General features: G+C 40.1%; 1 protein-coding gene across 3 annotated transcripts in view; it reads right to left on the bottom strand.

Annotated features, from left to right (window-relative positions):
- Positions 1–12896: 12896 nt before the first annotated feature.
- C11H12orf75 (chromosome 11 C12orf75 homolog) overlaps positions 12897–21405 on the bottom strand; it is a 39907-nt gene continuing 31398 nt past the window's right edge. The window contains exons 3-7 of one of the 3 annotated variants that reach the window (XM_061205518.1): positions 19525–19559; positions 18591–18626; positions 17693–17772; positions 16309–16339; positions 12897–13614 (exon numbers count right to left, since the gene is read on the bottom strand). In XM_061205518.1, coding sequence (XP_061061501.1) covers positions 13566–13614; positions 16309–16339; positions 17693–17772; positions 18591–18626; positions 19525–19544 — 216 coding nt within the window. In that variant the 5' untranslated portion in view covers positions 19545–19559 and the 3' untranslated portion in view covers positions 12897–13565. Of the gene's footprint in view, positions 13615–16308; positions 16345–17692; positions 17773–18590; positions 18627–19524; positions 19560–21405 lie in introns of all 3 variants that reach the window. The other 2 variants (XM_061205517.1, XM_061205519.1) reach the window with 2 other exon arrangements.

Here is a 21405-nt window from a genome sequence, read left to right on the forward strand (position 1 = left end):
ACTCTTCATCGCGGTGCGCGGGTCTCTCACTATCGCGGCCTCTCTCGTTGCGGAGCACAGGCTCCAGACGCGCAGGCTCAGTAACTGTGGCTCACGGGCCTAGTTGCTCCGCGGCATGTGGGATCTTCCCAGACCAGGGCTCGAACCCGTGTTCCCTGCATTGGCAGGCAGACTCTCAACCACTGCGCCACCAGGGAAGCCCAGAAATCTCCCAACTTTTATGGGAACTGATTCAAATATTTTTAGAAAAAACATGGTGCAGCCTGGAAAACTGGCATCCGCAGTCCACTGTTAGGCAGGAACTCTTATTCCCCACTCCTCGTGTTTCCTGTGGGAAGAACTTTACGTGGACTACCCCCAACCCCCCATCCTTCCCCTCTGATTGGTCAGTTTCCAGGAAGGACCGGGGCTTGCTCAGCTCATCTCCATCCTCCTCCTGAGCCAGCCTGCCCTGGGGTAAAGCTTCAAAGAAAGGCTGGGTGGGAAAGTCCATCTGTTGAGGGATGCGGCACTCACAAACCCACTTCCTTGTGAGCAGAAAGTCATGTTCTCCAAACTGCTTTTGTGGTGTTTTAATTTCCTGTGGCTGCCATAACGAAGTACTACAGGCTGGTACTTAACAGAAATGTAGTCTCTCACAGTTCTGGAGGCCAGAAGTCCAAAACTAAGGTGTCAGCAGGGCCATTACTTCCTCTGAAGATTTTAGGGAAGAATCTTTTCTTGCCCTTGCTAGCTTCTGGTGCCTCCTGCCAATCCTTGGCATTCTGTGGCTTACAACTGCATCACTCCCACCTCTGCCTTCGTCTTCATATGACATGCTCCCTTTGTGTCTCTGTTCTTCCTTCTTGTAAGACACCAGACATGTTGGATTTAAGGCCCATTTAATCCAGTATGACCTCATCTTAACTAATTACATCTGCAAGGACCCTATTTCCAAATCAGGTCATGTTCTGAGATGCTGAGTGGACATGAATTTTGGAGGGGGATGCTATTCAACTCAACAGATTTTTTTAAGAGTGATATTTTAATCTCCACCTGTCTGATTCCTGTGTCTATCTCTACACTGGTTCCAACTGGGAGAGGAAGAAAAGACTGTTGTTTCTTTATCTCCTAAAAGTCCAGCTGTCGTATCTAACATGAATGTTGCCTATTTGCAATCTCTAAACCAGTGGTCCCCAACCTTTTTGGCACCAGGGACCGGTTTCGTGGAAGACAATTTTTCCACGGATGGGGTTGGGGGGGGATGGGGGGGATGGTTCAGGCGGTAATGCGAGCAATGGGGAGCGGCCGATGAAGCTTCGCCTGCCGCTCACTTCCTGCTGTGTGGCCCGGTTCCTAACAGGCCGCGAATCGGTACCAGTCCGTGGCCCGGGGGTTGGGGACCCCTGCTCTAAACCACACAGTAATGAGGTCATTTCTCTCCTGCATACTTTTTTCTTTCCTTCCCTGTCATTTCCTCTTATCTCTCTTTCTTTTTGCTTTTTAACCACTCTTTCGTTAGTTAAGTCTGTGACAAATATTGCCATGCTGTAGTAGAAAGTCTTTGAGGTTGTACAAACCTAGACTCAAGCCCCACCTTGCCATCTACCAGCCCTTCGGGCCTGACTCCTCGTGGAGTCAGGGAAGGCTTCCTGGAAGAGGTGGCTGAAGACGGGCAGCAGTGGCAAGACTTCTGGTATCCAGTCTCAACAGCATGAGTGTCCAGTTCCATCACCATCAGTGTCTGCACTGAGCGGCAGCGGCAGCGGTGGGCTCGTCACTGGGGCAGCCCCCATGGGATGGCCTGCGTGTTGCTTCTGGCTGAAATAGGCTCAGAGCCTGACACTCTCTGTCTTCCTTCTTCTCCCTCACCCCAGATTCTTGCACTCCTAATATCCTTTCATTAATTCATTTTATGCTAAAATTAGTTAAGGCAGACTCTGCCGTTTCAACAAAAGCCCTGACTGTTATAGTAAATAGTGTCAGGGGTGGTCACCGGCCACAGACACTCGAGGACAAGGGCATCAAGGATGGATTTCTGGCTCGACTGGCTCTGAAGTTGGGAGATTACAGCTAAAATTGTCAGATGGGACTCTAGTAGTGCATGGCATTTCATGGGTAAATCCAGCAATTAAATTATCACCTGTGATCTCTGGAAACAAAATGTCCTTGAAAAGTGAAGCTTAAGCAGGGGGCCAGGGGTCACATGGCCATTATCCTGAGCAGTGCGATGGGCTTGAGGGATTCAAGGACTGTGGGTGGTAGAATGGATCATGGTCTCCACTTCTGCGTTCCTGTCTAAAAGGATTCCCCATCCTGGCAACAATAAGAAAGAAAGGATGGAGGGATGGAGGGCGGGAAGGAGGGAGGAAGGAAGGAAGGAAGGAAGGAGGAAAGAAAGAAAAAGAAAGAAAGAAAGGGGGAGAGAGAGAGAGAGAAAGAAAGGAAGGGGGGAGGGAGGGAGGGGGAAGGAACGAAGGAAGGGAAGGAAGGAAGAAAGGTAGGGAGGGAGGAAAGGAGCGGGGAGGGAGGGAGAGGGGGAAGAAGGAAGGAAAGAAGGAAGGGACTTAGATTCTAAAGTCTTCAGGCTAAGTTGAAAGACCATGGATGAGACTTCACTCTAGGCTGGGTAGAAAGCTGGACAGATTCAGTATGTACTTTCCCAGCAACAGTATTGGTAAGAACTGGCAGTTTTAGGTAACAGGCATTGCAGGGCAGCTGCCTGTTTCCCACGAAGCAGCCATTCTGTCATTATACCACTCATCTTCAAAGTGAAATGGGCACCAAGCCCATCTTTCCCTGGAACGTCCTACGTGCTGGTCATTCCCTAGCACGTTCTCTTAATACTCCCTCAGCTTTCTATGTGCTGTCCTCTAGTGCTCTATTTGTTTTAAAAAAAATCAAGTTCCAAAATGTACTCCCTCCCACCTTCAATTATCTACCTCCATTAATATTGGACTTAATTATTTAAATTGTCAGAAGTTCAATTTTTAATTTTGCATGAGCAGCCCTTTGATCAAGAATCAAATGTGGGACTTCCCTGGTGGTCCAGTGGCTAAGACTCCACGCTCCCAATGCAGGGGGCCCAGGTTCGATCCCTGGTCAGGGAACTAGATCCCACATGCCACAACTAAAGATCCCTCACGCTGCAACTAAAAAGATCCTGCAAGCAGCAACGAAGATCCCACATGCTGCAACTAAGACCTGGTGCAGCCAAATAAATAAATAAAATATTTTTTTAAAAAAATCAAATGTAATGTCAGTTGTTGAATGTTCAAATGTTCACAGTACATATATTGAATTTCTTGACAATACCTATTTTTTCTTTTTAAGATGCAATGTAAAAAAATTTGTCTGGAACTTCCCTGGTGGCGCAGTGGTTAAGAATCAGCCTGCCAATGCAGAGGGCACGGTTTGATCCCTGGTCCGGGAAGATACCACATGCCGTGGAGCAACTAAGCCTATCAGCCTGTGTGCCACAACTGCTGAGCCTGCGCTCTAGAGCCTGTGAGCCACAACTATTGAGCCCGCACGCCACAACTACTGAAGCCCGCGCGCCCTAGGGCCCCCATGCCGCAACTACTGAGCCCACGTGCTGTGACTACTGAAGGCCACGTGCCTAGAGCCCGTGCTCCACAACAAGAGAAGCCACTGCAATGAGAAGCCCGTGCACCGCAATGAAGAGAAACCCTCACTCGCCGCAACTAGAGAAAGCCAGGGCACAGCAACGAAGACCCAACGCAGCCAAATATATATATAAATAAATGAAACTTAAAAAAAAAATTTGTCTATGAGAAAATCCATATGTTGGCTGTGTTCTCAACTTGATCTATGTCCCCCGTTCTTTAATTTCTGTTGGTATCAGCAGCATGATGAATTTCGTAAATCAGAATTGAGGGAGAGGCCAGTGCTTAGAACAATACAAGACATGAGGGGACTCAGTACATATTTTTTGAGTAGATGAATAAAGCAATGGGCAGCATAAGGAGCTACATGAATAGCTTTGGGCACCATCCTGGTTCCCTCATTCTCACTCCCCATGCTCAGACCTGGGAAAATATGTGGAGATCCCGTTTACCTGCAGACAATCACAAACTAATATAAATACTACATCTGCCCTTTTATCCTTTCTTCCCCTCCCCTGAATTTCCCAGGGCATTTCAGGTGTGAAATAGGCTGACCTCACATCAGCCCCTGGAGAAATGAGAAGGAGTTATGTCCTGACTTAAGAAAAGTGTCTAGAAGAATACCTATAAATAAACACAGTTTACTCTTTGATATAGTGTATGTTTCATTATGCCAGTAATTGGCATGTGTTACAAATGGGAGTAATCCAAACATAAATAAGGATCCATGTGGTCCATGGCAATGTCTTTGGCACAGATCCAGTCTTGTAATCCGCATAATGTTGATGACGTTACTGAACACTTACTCCAGTCAGGCCATCTTCAAATCACTTTACATATATTAACTCACTTGATTCTCACACCTCTGAGAGGTAGAAACTATTTTTCTCTGGGCCTTTGGTTTCCTTGTTTTGTAAAATGGAAATAACATTTGTTCCTATTATGATAGGATTATTGTGGAAATTCAATGAGTTAATGCATGGCATGTAGGAAACACTTGATACCTATTGCTTTTTAATATTTTATCGTAGTTACTTGTCTCCATTTTACAGATTAGGAAACTGAGACACAGAGAAGTTAAGTAAATTGCCCAAGATACATAACTAGTAAGTGGCAAAGCCAGGATATAAACTCTTGGCCATTATGAAGAAACTGATGAATCCTCGAATCCATGAATATATTAAGGAAAGTAAGATAAGAATTACTTCCCACCAGCAATAAAGGGGAAAAAATTAAGCTGCTATTAGAATTTGATTCCACCAGAGGGCAGTAAATGTATGCATTACATAGGCATGACCCTAGCCCATGGAGTTTGTCTTTTTTTTTAAGACGTTAAACTCTGAAAGTTATCGCAGATTTTATGCCGATTGTTAAGGAAGAAATCAATTCAAACTATTTTCCTATCACCTTAAAGTGTAGAAGATTGCTGTGAGGGTTAAATATAATATAGTTAAAAATGTCTTATAAACTGTCAAGATCTGGTAAACTGATGAAAGGACTTCATCCATCAATATTCACTTCATTTTTTATTCACGCCTGTGAGCCTAACACTGCACTAGTGCTAGGGGTCAGGGTGTACCAGGCATAAAGGTCACTGAACAGTGAGAGACAAGGACCCTCTCCACCACTGCACTACCCCCCATTCACCCTTATTCTGTGTGTACACACACACACACGGGATAATTCTGTATATAATTTTTATCTCTGCTTTCTGAAATATACTATGCATATTTTCCCATTGAATTACATATTCTTCAAAAGCATGATTTTGCTGAGTATGTAATATTCCTGTGTAGCTGACCCATAATTTTTAAGTATTCCTTTATTGTTGAACACAGCAAAGGAAACAATCGAGTGAAGAGAAACTTATGAAATGGGTGAAAATATTTGCGAACCATGTATCTTTCTGATAAGGGGTTAATATCCAAAAAATATAAACTCAAATCAAGAGCAAGAAAACAAATAACCCAATTAAAAAATGGGCAAAGAACCTGAATAGACATTTCTCAAAAGGAGACATACAAACAGCCAAGTATGTGAAAAGTGTTCAACGTGACTCATCATCAGGAAAATGTAAATCAAAACCACAATGAAGTATCACCTCACACCTGTTAGAATGGCCATCATCAAAAAGACAAACAGTAAGTCCTGGAGAGGATGTGGGGAAAAGGAAATCCTTGTACTCTGTTGATGGGAATGTAAATTGGTGCAGTCACTATGGAAAACAGTAAAGAGTTCCTCAAAAAATTAAAAGTAGAACTACCATAGGATCCAGTAATTCTCCTTCTGGGTATATAGCTAAAAGAAATGAAATCACTATCTCAAAGAGGTATCTGCACCCCCATATTTACTGCAGTATTATTCACAATAGTCAAGACATGGAAACAATCTCGGTGTCTGTTGATGGAGGAATGGATAAAGAAATGTGGTGTACATATACAATGGAATACTACTCAGCCATAAAAAAGAAGGAAATCATGCCATTTGCAACAACATACATGAACCTGGAGGACATTATGCTAAGTAAAATAAACCAAAGAGAAATACTGTCTGATCTCACTTGTAAGTGGAATCTTAAAAAAAAAAAAAAAAAAAATGAACTCATAAAAACAGAGAGTAGAACAGTGGGTACCAGGGTCTGGGAGAGTCGGGGAAATGGGGAGATGTTGGTTAAAGGGTAAAAAGTTGCCATTATGGAGGATGAATAAGTCTAGACATCTCATGTACAGCATGATGACTATAGTTAATAATACTGTATTGAATACCTGAAATACATTAAGAAAGTAGATTTCAAGGGATCTCATCACACACAAAAAAATGTATGGGAGACAATGTGTTAGTATGACAGTAGTAATCATTTCACTATGTATATCAAATCATGTTGAACACTATAAATATATACAAATTTTATTTTAAAATACATTTTAAAAAATTGAAAAGCGAATGGTCTGTAATAGTCTTGATCTTCCTCCAAAATCCCCCTTCCCAGCAGCCCTCTAACCTCTACTATGACTCTCCCATTTGCCATCCTTTTCCAGCCACACTGAGTTCTTTACTCTTCTTCAAATATTCCAGACACACTTTTGCATGGGGCATTTTTTTTTTTTTTTTTTTAAAAAGGCACTTTTTTTTTTTTTTTAAAGAAATTCACGGTCTTTTTATTTATTTATTTATGGCTGTGTTGGGTCTTCGTTTCTGTGCGACGGCTTTCTCTAGTTGTGGCAAGCGGGGACCACTCATCATCGCGGTGCGCGGGCCCCTCACTATCGCGGCCTCTCTTGTTGTGGAGCACAGGCTCCAGACGCGCAGGCTCAGCAATTGTGGCTCACGGGCCCAGTTGCCCCGCGGCATGTGGGATCTTCCCAGACCAGGGCTCGAACCCGTGTCCCCTGCATTGGCAGGCAGACTCGCAACCACTGCGCCACCAGGGAAGCCCTGCATGGGGCATTTTAAGTTGCCAATTCTCCTTAAAATGTCCTTCTGCTGGAACCCACACGGGTAGTTACTTCTCCGTCATTTCTTTGCCTTCAAATATCATCTTTTCGGTGAGTAATTCCCTGATTGTCCTATTTAAGATTAAAATTGCAACACCCATCTTCCCAACTAGCTCTCTATTCCCTCTTCTCTGGTTTAGTTTTCCCCATAGAACTTATTACTCTGACAACTACATATATAATATTTATTCACTTAGTGCATCTCCCCTCTGTAAAACCTAAAACACATGATATCAGGGACTTTTGTCTGATTTGTTCACCACTGCATCTCCAATGCCTAAAACAATGCCAGGCCTAGAGTAGACACTCAGAAAATAATAGTTTGATGAATGAATCAATGAATGAATGAATTCTGCTAATAATCCTAGAGGAAAATTAGAATAGATTTTGTCCCATTCATTGAAAATTTCCAAGGCACAGAAAAGCCAAATGATTTACCAAAAAGGCCTTAAATCTGTTCCAAAGATACTACTACTCTAGAGAAGACACCACAGTCTGTCCCTGTCTGAGAGTCACAAATTATCTTGCTTTCACACCAACCCAAGGCCATTTCTTCATAGTACGTTCCTGGGACCCAATTCTAAGAAGAATGGAAAAGAATATACAAGGCACCTGCATTCTAGAGAGTCTGCAGTACTTTGCTATTAAATATTTAGGGGATAAGCAAAATAGGTAATCGAGTGGTAAATTATCTAAGTGTTACAGACTCTACTGGTGGAGAAAGAAGTTTGTCTTCATTTAAGGGATTGCTTTAGTGGAGAGAGAAGTGGGAGAGCAATGTGAAGCAAGAGGATGGCTTCAACATTATCAAAAACCCAATTACTAAGCACCTGGTTATACCTGGTGCTAGGATGGGCATGGCCCTGCCCTATGGAATGTTTCTGACCTTCCTAATGGAATGTTTTGTTTGGAATATACACTTGTTTCTTCATTTTCCTTGACTCTCTGTGTTGGTTTCTGTGCATTAGATTAAACAGCCAGCCACCTCTCCAGTCTGGAAGGAGTGTCTCGTACAGGAGATGGACCTCATTGTTTGTCTAACAAACGTTTCTACAAATTGCACTGTGTCTGAAAACTCCAAGTCTTTTGTATTATGGATTAAATGGGAAAGGCCCACCTTCACAAAACAGAACTGCAAGTATTGGTCATGCTTCCTACAGAGAGAGACTCACAAACCAGGAGTTGGAAGAGACCGTAAGACAAAGCCTTCTGATGGCCCCCAGGTGACAGGTGAATGGGGGGACCCAGCAGGTAAACCTCACAGTTGCTTCTCTCCACAGTGGTTTCGCACAGCCTTCAGGAGAAGCTCCAGCACGGCCCATGATGCTCTCCACAGCTCACCTTGCCCACCTCTCCCACCCCATTCCCACCTCCTCCCACCCATCCAGGATGAACTCCCAGCAGTTCCCAGACCACGCTGAGGGTCCTCAGCGCTCTGTGCCTTTGCACCTATGGTTCTCTGCCCAAACTTTCCTTCTTCTCCTGCCTATAGTTGGCTACCTGGTGCTCCCCCTTGTGGCTCTGCAGGGGACTGCTCTCTGGGGAGTCTTTCCTAAGCCATGGGTCTGACATGGGTGCCCCTACGCTGTGCTCCCAAAGTCATCATGGTCCCCTGGACGTTGCTCTGTGTTTATTACAGGTTAACCAGTGTAACCTCACTATTCTAAAGAGCCCCAAATGCAGGGGGTGGGTCTTCCAGCAGTACCCTTGGTAACTAGTGTGCCCCAAGTGGGGCACAGCAAGAACTCAAGAGGTGACAATCGATAAACAACTAAAATTCAGAATGGGGTATCAGAACCCAATCTATGGAAAAGCACATCATTTTGTACTGCTGGGATTTATCATGTGCATTAAGTAAAAGTAATGTAAAGAAAATGTAAAATGAAATGGAAGAAAATGTAAACTATCTTCCTGGGAATGAGTTCCTTACATAACTTTTCCCTCCTGAAATTCTTCACAGCTTTGGGCATAGATATAACATGACTCCATAAAGCTCCCATTTGCAAAACGGAACCTGTTTTCTCCTCCTCTTCAAGCTCTTCCCAATTCAAAAGCCCAGAGAGATAACTTCCCAGTTGTACTAACTTAGCCCCTTCTATCATTCTGTTCCTCTCCCCAAAGCCTAGTCCAGATCACTTTTGAGAGCTCACTTCATCAAGCCAGCCACTTTTCCATAAAATCCCAGAAGTTAGTTGTACTTGCCAAAACCAGATTTCTACATTCCGGAGACTGAAACAGTTCTTCCAAAACTAAATTCTAGCAGTCTCCTTTAACCAAGTCTAGGAATAAATGTCTCCTGACTTAGAAGGTTTCTTAAGAAAACCTTTTCTAATCAAAAAAACAATTTTATTAATCAGAAATTCTCTGAAACTCATCTCTCCAGTACACATACATTTCAATAACAATCTTACAAAGAACCAGAATATAGTTTGAAAAGTTATTAACTCTTAAATTTCAGGCATTTTAAAGGCTTCTCCAATCTCTCACTTTTCTTTTGAAACCTCCTAATGTTAGTAATTATTCTTCTCTAAGACTTTCACTCAAGATCTTTGTAATACTTAATAAAAATTATAATCATTAACCTTAAGACATAGGTAAGTGGGTGGTAAGTATTATTAACTGGTAAGAATCACGAGGTTCTAAATTTAAATGATGTCTAGTTGAAGGAAAATGGTAAGACTTGTCATAATATGGAAAACACTATTCATTTATAATAAAATTTGATGAAGTTTTAGGAATGCGTTTTAACTAACTTTTGAATTGGATTTTTATTCTGCTTGCTATTAAAAGTCAACCTAAGAAGAAAAAAAGGATGGGGTTTGTCAAGAACCAACATGAAAAAACTACCAATGGGCAAAGCTTGAACAATTTGAGCAATAAAATAATGACTATAGTGTTGGATTATAACCTAAAGAAATTAATATCTATGAGTCCATATGGATATAAATAAATGATTGAATAAAAAGTAAATTGGGGAGATAAGACAAATATTCCTTAGAGAAGAATTCCAAGTAACACATGTAAAGGAACAAGGGAAGTAGAAAATCAGCATTGGAACACCACAGTATACGCTACAGGCAAGGTCCAAAGGTGAATGCTAAAATTAGTGGACAAATCTTTAAGGAGAAACAGGACATGTGCAGAGTCTCAAAGTATCTCCCCCAAAATAATTAATAATTACTGTGGTGCTTGGTTTTTCCCCTTTCCCTCTTGCTTTGAAGTATAACTGACCTACAACATTTTGTTAATTCCAGGTGCACAACATAGTGACTTGATATTTCTATACATTTCAAAATGATCACGAGTCTAGTTACCATCTGTCACTGTACAAAGATGCTACATTATTATTGACTATATTCCCCACAATGTACATTTCATCCCCATGACTCCTTTTTTTGTAACTGGAAGTTTGTACTTCTTAATCTCCTTCAACGATTTCACTCCTCCCCCCACCCCCTCCCCTCTGGCAAACAGCTGTTTATGTCTATGACTCTGTTTCTGTTTTGTTATGCTTGTTCATTTGTTTTGTTTTTTAGATTCCACATATAAGTGAAATCATACAGTATTTGTCTTTCTTTGTCTGACTTATTTCATTTAGCATAATACCCTCTAAGTCCATCCATGTTGTCACAAATGGCAAGATTTTCATTCTTTTTTATGGCTGAATAATATTTCATTATATACATAATATATAATGCTTATATATAAAAGAGCACGCACACATACACACACACACATATATAAAAAATGCTTTTAACAAATTCCAGGGATTTCCCTGGTGGCGCAGTGGTTAAGAATCTGCCTGCCAATGCAGGGGACACAGGTTCGAGCCCTGGTCCAGGACGATCCCACATGACACAGAGCAACTAACCCCGTGCGCCACAACTACGGAGCCTGCGCCCTAGAGCCCGCAAGCCACAACTATTGAGCCCGTGTGCCACAACTACTGAAGCCCGCTCGCCTAGAGCCCATGCTCCGCAACAAGAGAAGCCACCTCAATGAGAAGCCCGTGCAACGAAGAGTAGCTCCCACTCGCCACAACTAGAGAAAGCCCGCGCGAAGCAACGAAGACCCAACGCAGCCAAAAATAAATAAATAAATATTTTTCAAAATGGCTAAGATAGTAAATTAAAAAAAAAAAAAGACAAATTCCAGAAATTTCTTGATACTCTTTCCTCCAGGAGGTTGAGCTTAATTCCCCTCTCCTTTGAGTGTGGTCTAAACTTACGATTCACTTATAAGGAACAGAGGATGGAAACAGTAAACAAGAAACCTTACAGTGGAAAAACCTGACAGACGCCCCTATCCAAGTGATCGTGGTTAATAGCACCAATAACAAGTTATGTTGAAATCATGAGATATTATGATATGATGTGATGAGGGGGGCACTTCACCTCTGTGGTGAAAAACAAAGAAAGACTGAGAAAAATGCCAGGAAGAGGAGACTCAGGAGACAGGATGACTAAATGCAGCAGAACGCAGTGCGATCTTGGGTTGGATCCTGGAACAGAAAAAGGACACTAAGAGAAAAACTAATCGAATCCAATGAGAGGCTGCAATTTAGTTTATAGCATTGTACCAAAGTTCGATTTCTCAGTTTTGACAAATGTGCTATGTTTTGTAAGATGTTATTTAACATTAGGGGAAGCTGGTCAGACATAGAAAGACAAAGAAGGACAAATATCATATGACATCACTTATATGTGGAATCTAAAAAAAATGGTACAAATGAACCTATTTACAAAACAGAAATAGAGTCACAGACGTAGAAAACAAACTTATGGATACCACGGGGGAAAAAGAGAGAGGGATAAATTGGGAAATTGGGAAATTGGGGTTGACATATACACACGACTATATGTAAAATAGATAACTAATAAGAACCTGCTGTATAGCACAGGGAACTCTACTCAATACTCCGTAATGACCTATATGGGAATAGAATCTAAAAACGAGTGGATATATATGTATATGTATAACTGATTCACTTTGCTGTACAGCAGAAACTAACACAACATTGTAAATCAACTATACTCCAATAAAAATTAATTTTTTAAAAAATGAAGGGCATATAGGAACTCTCTGTACCATCCTTATACTCCTCTGTAAATCTAAAGTTATTTCAAAATTAAAAGTTTTCAAAAAGTTAATCTGTTATCTCTAATGGGATAAACTGCTGACGCTTCACCTAAATTCCATTATGGACATGTGGATATGGGACAGGAGTAGGTGTATCGTAATCATTTCTCAGTGACTCTAATCTCCAGCTTTATTTTTCAGATCAATCAGATGTCCCTCTAGAGGGTTGGGATAGGGAGGATGGGAAGGAGGCTCAAGAGGGAGGGGATATGGGGATATACGTTTACATATAGCTGACTCACTTTGTTGTACAGCAGAAACTAACACAACATTGTAAAGCGATTATACTCCAGTAAAGATATAAAAAAAAAAAATTGATGTCCCTATGATAGTTGTATGGACCAAATATATAAGATAATGCTTTCCTTCTTGTGAAAAATTTTGGTTTTTCATAGTAATCTATTTATACATTATTATTTTTATACTGATGTATTATATCTATACATCACAATGTGTGACTTATTTGAAAGTGTTCTTTTGAAAAATAATGAAGAAATCCAGGTAAAGAGGGATAAAAATGTTTTAATTGTTGAAATACACTGGTAAATTGAGTGATTTACATTTCAGTACTAAGTGGATACACATGATCTCTATCAAATTAAGAACTTTCCAAATATCCGACTAACCATCAGTGACAAGTCCTTGAAAACAGTGTAGAATTAACATGATGAGATGCTCTGATCACACACAGGTAGAATGGGAGAATCAATGGCTATTAAGTATTTGTGGTTACATAAGCCTTTGACTAAAGAAAATAGGAAATTAATCGAAATGTACATAACGGCATGCAAATCTCAACAGTTTAAGTATTGCCATGTAGTACATTGCTCCCAATAAAGAAACTCCTCTGATATTTAAATAAAGCTGAAAACCAAATAGTAAAAAAGGAAAGAGATAACAGTAAGAATCAATTTAACAATTTTACAGCTAACATTAACATGAAGTAGAAATAGTGAAAGATAACAGACAAATATATTACTTTGGGTAATTCATCGATAGTGCCTTATTATTGTAAGTTATAAATAGATGAAGGAGTTTGCTATATAAAAACTATCAAAAAAGTATCAGTGAAAAGACATGATCTTCATGAGCTGTGGGGATGGCCAGGGTGAGAACGCAGCTGGGGCACAGCAGCCAGCTGGGCAAGAACCCTTTGTAAGCTTGCCTTCCACAGGTGGACCAAATATAGTTCCATAAACGTGTGTTGTTTAACCAATTCCTTTCTAGTACCACAACATTCAATATGTACCCATGGTTTTAACTATAAACTAAGAATTTGGGGCCGGGGGGCGACTGCTTAGAATTTCCTTGGAAATGTCTGTGCACGTTACAAAATCCCACGAAGCAAAAATTCCATCCAGATCTTGATGAGGAGGCTATGAAGGCAGCAAACAAAAAAGGGAAAAGAGTTAACAAGCGCGAAAAGGCGCCACTTAGATGAAAACATATCAGCGTTAAGCCTGCAAATTATTTACTGATTTTCTTTTCAGTACAACACACGTTCAACATCCGTCCAGTATTGATTTGAGGCTGAATATGTGGCCAGCACAGTGTGAAGCACTGATGACACTTAAATGAAGAGACAAAGTCAGGTGGAGAGAGAGACTTCTAAACTTAGAACCAAAATACAACAGGAGGATGCCTGAACCAAGCTACACGGCAACAGCACAAAGATACCAACTGCTCAGCCACAATCTATCCCTTCCTTGTTTGGTCAGACCCTCTTGGGAAGAGGGGCGAGCCAGCCACTTCACCTCGAGCTCCCCCAGGGGATCTGATGCAGCGAGCCCATCCACTGGCATTTGACAAGCATCACTGTTCTGGCAGCACTCCGTATACCTAAATGGGCATAACTTTCACCCTTGGGTCATCTAGGGAAGAAACTACACATCTGTATCGTGATATAAGTAACTTTGATTCTGAAATCATTCCTCAATTTGCTTCAAAAAGTAACCAAGTCAACTTTGAAGTTGGGTCACTGAGTGAGTTCGGTGGCTTTATTTCTAGAGAGGTTTTATATGTTAGGTCAAAAAAAAAAAGTGTCTCCAATCTTTTTCATAAAATGTCTCTTCTCATCGGGGTTTCTGCCCGATAATTTAAGCTCAGATGCCATGCATCCAGATGCCTCACAGATAAGTACCACAATGGATGCTTAGCAATTGAGTAAATGGACAGCCTATCAACTCAGAAAACTTTTCAGATAATTCAAAAGAGGCAAATGGATTGTTTAGCAACAGAGGTAAAGAATGGCGGAAACTGAGAGGAGAGAGGGATGGCAATAAAATAGTTTTTATTTTTATATTGATAGCCATGAGCAGTAGGGAAATATTCTACCTAGCTGTCTAATGTTATGTGGGCTGACTAACCAGCAATAGTGCTCAACTGTTATCAGGAAATTTTAGATCCATATACAAAGCTGGACAATCATCTTGTCTAACTCTGTCATGTAAAAACTGGAATTGGGTGAAGCTGGGAGAAGGTAAGGGATTCATCTAAGGTCCTGTGTTAACAGCGGAGCTACTGAGTCTCCAGATATCTATCTACACAGCACTTCTTCCCACTCTATTCAGATGCTTTTTGAAATACACCCTATTTTCAGGAGGGTAAACACTAATATATGCTTACTTTCAACTAGATTATCTTTTCTATTTGATGCAAATAGTAAAACTACTGCTGCATCAGGGAAAACTGGCAGGGAACTTAGAAATCTACATGAGAGTTAGAACTCTGTTAAAAATACTAGAAATAGAAAATCTCCAGCAAGTTCCTAAAGAGAAGCTCAACACCTTAATGTGGTTATGGGCACTAGGGAATAATGCTCCATAATGTTGTAGCCTTGATGAGAGGGTCTTTGAAAAAGCAGCTGCCCAATTGTTGTATTTCTTGTCCAGAAGAAACCAGTTACAGCTTCCATGTCCCTTTTCTCCAGTAGGAAAACTTATTTGTCTCCACCTGTGAGCTTATTCTGCAACCCATCCCATTCCAGACACCAGCATCAGTACTGGTCCTCAGCCAGAAGCTGGTTCAATATCAAATCAGTCTTGCTTCTGATCTACCAATGGCTGGATTCTGGTTACAAAAAAGGATGATGGTACAGTGATGATGATATTGATGGTGATGATGACAATGACAATTATAGCAGAAGCTACCATTTACTTCACATTTAATCCTAACAAGAACCCTTCAATAAGCATCAGGGGAAGAAACTTGCCCAGCTAGTAAGTGAAAGAGCCTGAATTCAAATCCAGGGTTGTTTGACTCCCAAAAGAGAATGGGCTATCTCAGGAGACAGGGCATTCCTGATCACTGGATGTTCAAAAGAGGTGGGATGTCATTCAGCAAGACTGAAAGACAGTGGGGATCTAAGCATTGCATGCATTTTGGTCCAGGTAAACAGAAACTCTTTTCCTCAATGGAAATGCTGCTCAGTATCTTTTAGAGACTAGTACCCAGACAGTAGTTAATAAATGAAAGCTATTTTTCTTCTGTCCTTGTTCTTGTTTGTCTTATAATTCTAACTCCAAGCTCTTCACCAGGTCCACAGTGCTTCATCTTTTAAACTTGGTCTATGATTTTACTATTCCTTCCTGAAAAACTGCATCTTTGCACACTGATGATTGCCTATGTCTACTGGAGTTCTGGTACTGGTACATCTTCTCTCTGTATATCAACTACCCCTGACTATTGCCAAACATTTAATATTGATCCTAATCTAATTCCCAACCTCTCTAGTCTCTCCTTGTCTGTCACTTCCAAGGTCCTAGCCCCTCAAAGACTTTGGCAATGAAGAGTGAAACCCTGGTAGTCTAGGCAAACAGCTTGTTCTTATTAAATGAATGAAGTTACATTTGAAAAAATATTAATGAAAAAAAAAGTAACTGCAAAGAAAATTGATCTAATCATTAAAGACTTCTTTACAATAAAATATATTGGGTTCCATAGATTTAACCACAAGATGAGACCCCTCCTCATACTCAAGTTCGAGATTTCTTAGAAATATAGAGCATTAATATCTACAGTTCATTCATCCAGGCTAAATATATAGAATTATTTAGAAAAATATACAGTACCTCTTGATTATTGTCATGATATTACTTTCTTCTAATCTTAAAAAAGAGAAAATTAAGAAAAGTTAAATGTTCAGTTATAAAGAATATATTCTAGTTTCCTACAAAACTATAAATAGTTGTGACATATATGTATTTGCTAGTCTAAATCATCGAGTAGAGAAAAACCAATGAGGAACAAATAACCATAGTATGTTAAGAAATAATAAAGGCTTGTGTACAAATTAAATCAAATATTACATATATATAATTGTATCTATACATATTAATAGTTCTTTAAAACCATATTATCAGACAACTGTACAGTGATTAGTAAATCAGCATTCTTCACCACGAGCCACACTTAAAAATTTACTTAAGGGACTTCCCTGGTGGCGGAGGGGTTAGGAATCCGCCTGCCAATGCAGGGGACACAGGTTCGAGCCCTGGTTCAGGAAGATCCCACATGCCACGGAGCAACCAAGCCCGTGCGCCACAACTACTGAGCCTGTGCTCTAGAGTCCAAGAGCCACAACTACTGAGCCCACGTGCTACAACTACTAACGCCCATGCACCTAGAGCCCGTGCTCCACAACAAGAGAAGCCACCGCAACGAGAAGCCGGAGCACCGCCATGAAGAGTAGCCCCTGCTCGCCGCAACTAGAGAAAGCCCGTGCGCAGCAACGAGGACCCAACACAGCCAAAACTAAATAATATAAATAAAAATAAATTTTAAAAAAGATTTACTTAAGCAAGAAGCTATCTACAAGGCTGCAATCGTACCTATTATCAAAAGAACTTCATTAGCCCTGCAATTACTAACTACTAAAACTCAGAAAAAGGAGCCTCCACTTCATTTCATTATACAAAAGACAGTTAATTTTCTTCTAATCACCAGACTACTTATCAGTCACATTTATAATATATTATAGGAATGTACCTTTATGTTCTACAAAAACTCCATAAACTTACTGAAATGTTTGCTTTCATTTTCACACTGATCATCACTGAAATTAACAAGAAATTTAAAATCTCCACGGAGAATAACCAGGAACAGAAGGTAAATTTTGCTCTGGAATAACTCTCATCATGTGGGTGGCAATGTCAACAAATGATTACAATGAGCAGATACGGTTTTTTTGGTTTTTTTTTTTAAGGCCGCACCAAGCGGCATGCGGAATCTTAGTTCCCCGACCAGGGATCAAACCTACGCCCCCTGCAGTGGAAGCACGGAGTCTTAACCACTGGACCGCCAGGGAAGTCCCAGCTATGGCTCTTATACACAGTTCACTGCAAGTCAGTAATATGTAGGGTGAGTCAGGCAAGCTGAAATATACATTTCATACGTTTTTCACAAAACAAAAAAATAAACATGTAGAGAGAGTAAACATCACATGGTTCTACTTACTTTTTCGCACAGTCTTTGTTTGATTGGACACCATATTGACAGCTTCAGATGGTAGACCAACATACACCCCTCCATAGTTTCTTGATGAAAGGAAGCAGAGATAGAAAAAATCAGACCAACTACATGGTTACTAAACATTTGCAGAAAATGATGAGAGCATGGGGCCCTTCAAACAATTATAGAATTATTAAAATAACTCATGACTTTTCAAAAGTAGAATTCAGAATATTATTGTCCTTGGAGAGATCATTGTTTTTCTATGTTAAAAAAAGAAGCTATATATAAAAAAAAGAAAGCTGTGTAGTAGAATTTTTAGATATTTTACTTGCAATGAGAAAGAAGAGAAGGGATTTTTAGAATTTAGTAGAGTAATAAATATCAGTAGCGTGACATGTTACAGTTAATCAGTCAACATTTATCAAGAACTCAGAGTGGTCAATGTGGTATGAGGTGCTATGGACACACAAAAACACTTTACCTGTAGGTAGATATAAAGTGAGGAGGAAGAGAGAGAGATAAGGAGTAATGAGAGTGGAGTGCTGCTAATCAGAGGATGGAAGGACGGAGAAGGCGGAAGGAAGGAAGAGATGTCATCCAATTTGAGAGACCAGCACACCCAAAGGCCACAAGATGGAAACTAGCACAAGCCGTGTGCACAGGACAAACCAAGCTTGTTTGGAAGAAGCAAAGGTTATGGTCCCTGGGCAAGATATTTATCACACTGCATGCTCCTACCTGTATTCTCTGTACCAAAAGTTTTCCTGGTGGAATCTGTATTACTGGCAATGTGCTACAGTGGTCGATTAAATGCATGAGTTAAATTAATTCATGTTAAATTAAATCCATGAGGTGGGACCAAAATTATTCAAATTAAAGGTAGCTTCAACACCAAACATACCTCCTCTTGTCATCTTCTGTTATTGATTCTTCTGTTCTAAAAGGTCAAAAACATTTGCTATGAGCCGTTTGGTTACACAGTCAGAGACTTCATTTTTGGCTCTGAGAAAAGAGGGACTGATGAGTTAAAGCCAATTTTGTTTATTTCAGGTTCTTCCATCGAGTATTTCTGTAACACAGGATTCTCTCTTCACCTCAATCATTTATACACTAAGAAATTGGCAGTTTTCTACTTACCAAAAAGCGCAAATCCATCAAATGCCAACAAGTCCAATTGCTGAACAAAATCAAAAACTGAGGTAACCATAATGGAAAAGAATATAAAGAAAAGAATGTCCATATGTGTATAACTGAGTCACTTTGCTGTACAGCAGAGATAGGCACAACACTGTAAATCAACTATACTTCAATTAAAAAATTTTTAATTAAAAAAAAACAGAAAACACTAATTCGAGGAACAAAAAACAAAAACAAAAAACCTGAAGGCAGCCAAGACTGGAAAGAGCACATAAACTGGGTGTCAGGAAGCCTGGGTTCTTGTCTGGCTGTGCCACTGCTCCCTGTGTGACAGGCTGTGGGCAAGTTGCCGGCCTGTATCTCATCTGTAAAATAACGGGGTCGACCAGATGACACCCAAGGTCCCTTCTAGTCCTAACACACTATGAGTTTGTGTCTCTTACGCCAGTTCAGCAGCACAATTCTAGGGATGAAAGATTTCCTTAGTGCAAAAAGAGTTAAAGTCAATTTAACTTTCTTTTATCTAAAAAAACAGCCGTTTTATACATGATCTACTGCAAACAGAAGAGGGAAATGTTCAAAAGAAATTTCTAGAGGGAATCACTACTTTAAAATGCACAGGCTCTTTCCTTGAATAAGAGGAATCCATATTCTACTAGAATTCCTTGGCATATTTTTAGGAGGATCAGGAAGCTTACCTTGAAGTACTAGCTAGCATACATTAGTTATTTTTCTGAAAGAAAAAAAAAAAAAACAAGATTCAAATGTATCTCGCTGAACTCAACATGTAATTATAAGGGGCTTCAGTTAAGAAGAAAGCAGACTGAAAACATCTAAACAGCCTCACTGAATCTTTTAATTGCAGGAACTGTCATATCATGGTTTCACACATTTAAAAGCTGTGAATGTATATATGTACATGAGATTTTGCTTCATTGCAACAGCCCATAAATCCGAAGTCTATAGAGAAAGGAAGTGGAGATTTGGAAATTATCTGTTAAACACTGGCCATGCACACAGAAAATACTCCAATAGAGGGCAAAAACCACCCTGCAATCTAATTTGTCCAAATTGAGCCCATAACCCACTTTTAATTATCAACTTCATTTATCTCTTGCTAAAGTTGGATCGTTTTTTAATTCAAAGGTGTCAAAGTCATATTGTATTAGAACTGGTGCTATGCTTATTGAAGTGGTATAACACTTTCAGGTGCTGTTTACCAGTTTTAATTAAAATGGATTTATAACCCGTTAGTACAGATAATAGAAAAAATGATGGTGACAAACTCGTTCAAGATTATCAGAACTGTTTACTCTGGTTCTGAATGGCCAACATTATAATGAAATTGTTTGTGAAGCTGTAACTGGCAGATTTGGACATATACAATGTCTCATTTTTTCTCACAGATATTCTTTTCATATCCAATGACATATCTGTGGATTTTAAATCTTTCCCCTTTTGCCTAATCCAGCTTAAGGATTTATTCAGTGTTTTAAAATATATTTAACTTCCCCAAATGTAAAAAAATAGTGAATTATTTTTAATCTATTATCTCTCATAAATTATTCAATGCCCTAAAACCCAACTGTGTTCTCCTTGATAAAATTAATCAACAATCTTATGCATCTAATTTGCAGGAAATGATAATGTGGCTGTCGTATTTATTGGATAACAAATTAAGCTTCAGAGATATTACTAAATCTTTAAAAATACCATTTATAAAGACTTATCAGATGTCCGTTCTTTTAAACCTTTAAGTAAGTTATAATGCCTGTCTTTGTCTACATGCTCCCTTCCTTCCACAAACAATTATTCTATGATACAAAGACTGGAGACTAAAGACTACATGGGTAAAAACAGCATCATCACTGAGTCTTTCCTGTGTGTCAGGTACAGTGCCAGACACTTCACATGCATCAGTGCTACTCCTCTCAACCGTTCTGAGAGTTTACACCTGAGGAAATAGGTTCAGAGAGCCAGGTAATTAATAAATATGCAAGACCAACATTGAAACCCCATCTATCTCACATGAAAAACATGCTCCACATTCGAATTCACCACTGCCTCTCAAATAGGAAGATGTGAAAGTCAAAAACACTTCCAGTGACAAACCAACATGTTGGTTTCCCCTAGAGTGGGCACTGCCTCTGTACCACTCTTGCAAAAGCTTTGAGCCTCACCCCTGTCTCACAACCTGCTTGTGTAACTGCACCAGGCACTTTGCTCGTAGGATTCTATTTCCTTTAATCCTCATCACAATCCTGCAAGATGGGTATTAGCCACATTTAAAGATGAAACACTGAGGCTCTGAAAGGTGGAGCAGCATGACCAAGGTTACACGGCCAGGTAAGAGAGCCAGAATTCAAAACCAAGGTTGTGTGCTTCTAGCTCCTGCTTCATAAACTGTGAGCCCATGCTAATTTGTATCAGAGAAATACCCCCATCTCCCAAGCTGGATCGCTCTGATTTTTACCATCCCACTTATAAGAGGGAAACAAGATGGCAGAAGAGTCTTAGTCAATGTTTCAGTAGCATTAGACCTAAACCTCTATGCTGCCAGGGACAATCAATCTTTGCAG

The sequence above is a fragment of the Eubalaena glacialis genome, chromosome 11, assembly GCF_028564815.1.
Source record: "Eubalaena glacialis isolate mEubGla1 chromosome 11, mEubGla1.1.hap2.+ XY, whole genome shotgun sequence".
NCBI classification, from domain to species: Eukaryota; Metazoa; Chordata; class Mammalia; order Artiodactyla; family Balaenidae; genus Eubalaena; species Eubalaena glacialis.